The following is a 6,008-nucleotide window of genomic DNA, read 5'->3' as shown; positions in this document are numbered from 1 at the left end:
TTCTGTATTTGGCACAAAATTTTTTCCTGAAGTTTTAATTCCTTTATTGTGTATAACTGTTATTCCAAATACAAGCAATTAGATTTGAGGTTCATTGCTTTGACTGAAGGAAAAAAAACCAGCCATCTGCTGTAGCCTGCTTCAGCATCTTCTGGGAGAATTATCCTCCTGGATGTTGAAACCTGAAGCATTTAGTTACCTTTGACTACTTGTGTCAAAAGGTTCCCAGTCAGCCTGTCCTGTCCTGTATGAAATTAAAATTAAGATTTTTCTGTGCAGAGCCTGAGAATTTCCAGGTTTTGCATTTGACCCTTGGTTTTATATTCTGTGCTCCTTCCCAGGGTGGAGAAGGGAGCAGCAATGTTTGATGAGAGGGACTTCAGGAGTGCTGCTGCTAACTAGGGAGAAGAGGGACTGATGTCAGAGAGTTTGCTGCAGGCAGCATTTCCAATCCAATCACTCACTGCCATGTCCAGGCTGTAACATTTGAAGAGGAAGTTCCCCAGACTCAGAGTCGCTTGGGAGCTCGCTGGCTTGTGAAGCATCTGTTGGGTCTGAAGCTTAAAATCAGATTTTGACTGAAGATGGAAAAGTCATTTAAATCCATGCCACTAGTGGCTTACAGTGCCTTTTCTATTTTCAGAAGTGAAATCTTTTCATCAGTGACAGCAAATTATATGGAGAAGTAGCTGTAATAACAGGGTTCTGGTGTTAGCGTGCATGTGTTACATAAAACAGTAAAACTGCAAAACTGCATATAGTAAGGCCCTATGTTCTGAAATAATTATGTTAAATGACCCCAAGAAAATGTTAACTTTAATGCAAACTTTGAACATTATAAAACCTCCACCAAATTGACAATTTTTAATTTAAGAGATGAAAGCCAGCTTTTGGGGCAGGAGGAGGTTGTTGCTTTGCACTTTTAAATGAGCAAATAGCAACCTGATGAATATGTACTTTGGTATTTGGTGAGTTGAATGAACCTTCTAATAACTTACATGTAAACTTGTACTGTTTGGTTATTTTTAAGTAAAGTATTAAGTATTTTTAAAGTCTGATAAGTATTTTTAAAGTCTGATAATTTTAAGTTTCCCTGACAGTTTACTGGTGTACAGCTGATCAATTTTCCTCACATGTGAACTAGCCATATTGAAGAAAGCAAACCCCCAAATTAGCTGTGATGCATTGTCCAATTTTTACAGCTAGAAAAAGACAAGAGCAGCACAAGACATATGGTGGAGTTACAGTAAAACAATACCCATTCCAAGTAATGAAACACAGGCCCATGTAAGTATCACATGAACTATACTGGTGGGATAAAGCAGATGGAATTTTCTTCCAAAGCCAACTTGCAGCAGACTTTGTCACTCCTGTGCTGAGACAACTGCAGCTTTAATGATGCTGTGGTAAAGGAAGAGTGAAGAGCTCTGGCACCTGACTGACACCTCTATTGTCTTCTGATCTCCAGACAGGCCCTGTGAAGGACAGTAGTTGCAGAGGTGTAAGGTATTTCCCCGATTCTCTGAGTGTAAAAAAGGGGGGTTTGATTTTTTTTTTTGAGGTTTTATTATTTTGAGGGTTTTTTTCAGGCTTTTGACCCTTTCTTTAGGGAGAGTGGTGTTACTACTTGCAATTGTATGAACATAGGGCAGTCGATAAAAGCATTTTTATTTTTTTATGATCAGCAGTAAAGGTAAACACTAATTTTAACTGAGTTGCAGTTGGACCATTAAAAAAACCCACCCTGTGCAGTAACTGTCCAGCAAAATTAATTTAATTGTATTTTAAGATGGAAGGGAGCAAGTCAAACATTAAGATTCAGTAATTAAAGTGGTAAGATGATCATGTTTGAATATGGCTGATTGATCTAGGGAGAAGCATGCAAGAAACACCCAGGTGCTTACTGTTACTGAACCAATTTTTAACTAGGTGGAACACTTACATTGCAAGTGTATTTGACCATTTTTTGATCAGCTGAGTGCAGGAATTACCCAAGGAAGGAGTATGGCTGTACTAAATGTGGAGCAGGTGTGCAGGTTATTTTCTGGATGCTGTCTCAGACTGCAGTAGCTGTTCCACTGCCCTTTAAAAACCCTGTGCATTACAAACTGCCCCTCATATTCCCTCTGAGTTTGGGTTTTACTCTCTGAAGGCAAGCTTCTAAATAAGTATGTGACACCTTCCCCTCTTTCCTCTCGTATCTTCCACTTGTAGGGGGCTCCCCTGAGGAGTTTGAATAGCCCATTAATACAGCCTCCAGTGAAAAATGGGGGTGTCTTGGGTGCCTGCCAAGTGCTCTGAGGAGGACAGATAGGTCCCTGTGCTGTATTTTCTTACACTGATTAGAATCCAGGGCTGCCTCCAGTTCACCTGAGTAGGAAGGAGAGTTTATGGCTGAGACAAAACCAAAACTGAAAGTAATTCAGTGGTATGAGTTTCTCATGTCATGGTACTCATTCTTTCACTTAAACTTTATATAAAAGATGTAAATGCCATTCAAGTACAGGATATGCACAAGATACTAAGAAAATGAAAGGTGTGAAACCAAGAATTCAAAGCTAGGGAACAGCACATTAAGGCCAGAGGTGTATTACAGAGGAAGCTGATGCATGATCCAAGGACCAATTCCTGCTGGCTTTCCAGAGGTTGAAAATATAGCAGATTTTCATAGTGGGACAGAAGAACAGTCACTGTCGTTAAAAACACGTCACCATCTATTTTAAATTTCCTCCTTTTTAAAATACATACAACAAAACAACTAATTAGGAATATTTTGGTTTTCCAAAATGCTTGAGATAAGAAGCAAGAACACGTGCAGGACACTGTTCCACATAAGCTGTTTCATGGTGGCTACTTTTAGAGCTGAGCGCCATTTAAGTTTGCCTAACAAGGCAGAATGCTACACATCTTTTCAGTTTATCCCTCACAAGTCCAATCCTCCACCCAATCTACTGAAGCAACATTATTAATGATTGTTCCAGTAACAGGCACAGAATAAAGGGCAATGACTGACCTGCAGCATTAAGTCCTTCATATATATACATGTGTCAGAGTTTCGTCCTTGAATAGAGGAATACTGTTTGTGGTGAAACAGTATTAAAATAAACAAGGAAAATGTTGCCTCTTCTAATGGATCAGTATCAAATCCTACTCCTTACTCAGAAAATTACTTTTTTTTCAAAGTTACCGAGTTTAAGTGCAGCCTTTCCTTGCTTTTAAAGAATTTAATTTTATTTCAGAATGTTTGGATGATACTCCAAGATAGTATCTATTAGTATCACTAAGTGATACTAATCACTATTTCTATTAGTATCACTAAGTGAAGCCATTTAAGCAAGTACAATTAATTTTTAAATAATTAAATTAATTAATTACAATTAAGCAGCTTCAAGTATCAGTACACAAAAGAACGTTTGTATGCTCTTTTTAAATTAGAGACCTGCTTTGTTCCTGCAAGGTGATCTGCATCTTCTATGCCTGGTTTAGTTGTTTACTCACCTCTACCTGGGATAATTTTGCAAGTGTGGTCACTCACTCACTCCTGAAGCATGGCAACTTATTCCCTGTTCTCAAGGAAGGTCTGGATGAGATTACTGTCTCCCCTAGAGTTGAAATGGTCAGTCTGGGCCACGTACAAGCACAAGGCATCCATCCATCCCTTCTGACAGTGTAGGTGTCAAAGTGAGTCACAGTGTAGACTTAAAAATGAGTTACAGTGCAGGCACAAGTACTGCCAGGCTCTCATCTGACAACATCTTGATGAAAAGGGTAATTCACATTGGTCTGAGTAGCTCTTCTGCATTTGCCACCCTTCTCTTCTAGTAAGTGCATCTCCATACAGTCAGCTTCAGGTGATGACTAACAGACCAACTTCAGTGTAAAACCAATCTGTGACCAGTTAAAACAACTTAAATTATTCACCCTTATGTTTTTATGTAGCCTGGCTCATGCAGCTAGATACAGGCTTTAAATTCCAAATAGACATGCTGGAATTGTAAAGTCCAAATTGTACACTGGTAACAAAATCTCAGGTCCAGATAGAGGAACACACCTTTGCCACCTCTCTTGCAAACTGTGACAGCATGCTGTAGATCTTTAATTACAAAAAGTTTTAAAGTTGACTCTTAATTTCAGACATTATTTTATTCTCCATTCACTATCTCATTTTGTTATTTCAGTTAAACTCCACACAGAGTGGTACAGACAATTTAAGTCTGTTTAAATCAAGTGAAATCTAAATTGCATATAAAAAAAAGTTCATTTTAAGTTTTAATCACACATTCTGAGCAAATTTCTGTCTTTTTTTCTTAATTCCAGTTGCTCTGTATTCTTCTCTTTGCTTCAAATATTCTGCTTTGCATTCTTCATAGAATGATGGATCAGAATAGCTACAAGACAGAGAAACACATATCGTTTTTCATCTTGGAATATTCAACAGATATTGCACGAGTACCACTCATAACTGATCTTCCTTCCACACCCAAAGAAAAATTGTCTGCCTTTAACAGTAAAATAATTTTCCCTTTCAAGCCTCTGTAGTGAAGCCACCAAGAGGAAAGGCAGAAAAAGGGAAACACATTTGGTATTTATGTTCAGCTTAAGAATTCGCTTGCAGTTCTCCTCCTCAGCATGGGAACCTGCTGGAGATGACTCATTTTTTTAATGCATCCAAGTAACTACTGGGAACAGGTTCAAGGGTATGTCTTTAACAGTAAATATAATGGTCCTTGATCATTACATTAAATTCCTTTCTCTCATAATTTTTTGAAGTATAACTATTCAACACTATAAGCCTTTTTTTGTCAGAAGCATTTTGTTTAATTTTATTTTTTTCAAAAGGTGAAAGAACAGACAAATAAAACTGAGTAACTCCAGCAAATTCTGGCTGCAGTTAGGCCTAAATTTTTCCCCGGCTGCAGATGTTTTTTTTCATCAGTTCCTAAATACTTGAGAATAACTGTCACTAGTTCAAAGGCATTTATTTTTAATGTCAATCACTGGTTTAAGAGAGCAGGACACGCCAAAAATCAAACCAATCTCCTTTTTCCCCCAGTCAAACTCAAAAACTTAGCAGCCCTCACCCTGGGAAATTCAAGAATCTAACACTTCAGCCTAATGGCACTGGGGGTAAATTAGGACTTCCAAAAAAGATGTTTCAATCCACCATGGCATTGAGTTGACCTCTCATATATAACAATTTCCCATTGCTCCTGCAACTGCTGTTCACAACAGCAGGACACTTTCAAGACAGACTAAATCTTAAAAAACAGAAGCAAAACAAAAACCAACTTATCCTGTCTTACTAACAGACTACGAAGAAGCTGCACTGTGCACTCCTATCCCCACATCTGTGATGTACCAGAGCAAATAAAGGGCTGCAGGACCTCTGGGCTGAAATCTGTCCCCAGGTGAATCAAGAATAAAGTCTCTGTAGCCATAGATTCATATGGTAAATAAAATCTTGTCAGTTAGGGCCCTGACTAGCACGGCTTTAATAAAGCAAAGATACCATTTTCAGAAAATACATCCAAGTCCCTAAGCCTGCACAGCCCTTTTCAGAATAGTTAACATTTCTAGATTAGTACAGGCCATGCACAAAAACCCAGCAAAAACTCAGGAGGGACTTACTAGCCAACCAGACAGTCCTTCAGTGCTGCGTTCTCCTGCCGACACTTCACCACCATCAGAATACCGGTTTCTTGACAGCATTTAGTAAATGCTGGGGGAAAAAGAAACAACACAAACCAAACTGAAGTTAGAAAAATGACAATAGGTGAAAACACCCTATGTGTAGGAAGTAGAAGACCGGATCTGATTTATTATTAATATAACCATAGTTGGCCCAGATTCTCATACTGTTTGCAAGGTCTTTGTCACTTGTTTAGCAACAACACTTTAACTGGGATTCTCCCCTCATCATGTAGCACATTCACACACATACTGCTGTTGCTAATACCATTTCTGAAGTTACTCTTGCAGCAAATCCATGATGCTTGTGCCTGATTTTC

The 6,008-nt window shown here is 38.5% G+C and overlaps 1 protein-coding gene across 1 annotated transcript in view; it reads right to left on the bottom strand.

Moving 5' to 3' along the window:
• Positions 1-1,756: 1,756 nt before the first annotated feature.
• The window catches only part of CMC1 (C-X9-C motif containing 1), a 44,579-nt gene continuing 40,327 nt past the window's right edge, over positions 1,757-6,008 (bottom strand). The window contains exons 3-4 of the mRNA XM_054646713.2: positions 5,629-5,719; positions 1,757-4,388 (exon numbers count right to left, since the gene is read on the bottom strand). Coding sequence (XP_054502688.1) covers positions 4,274-4,388; positions 5,629-5,719 — 206 coding nt within the window. The 3' untranslated portion in view covers positions 1,757-4,273. The remainder of the gene's footprint in view (positions 4,389-5,628; positions 5,720-6,008) is intronic.

The sequence above is a fragment of the Agelaius phoeniceus genome, chromosome 1 (genome assembly GCF_051311805.1).
Source record: "Agelaius phoeniceus isolate bAgePho1 chromosome 1, bAgePho1.hap1, whole genome shotgun sequence".
Classification (NCBI taxonomy): domain Eukaryota; kingdom Metazoa; phylum Chordata; class Aves; order Passeriformes; family Icteridae; genus Agelaius; species Agelaius phoeniceus.
The sequence above is the reverse complement of the archived record's forward strand: the minus strand, read 5'-3'. Positions and strand labels throughout refer to the sequence as shown.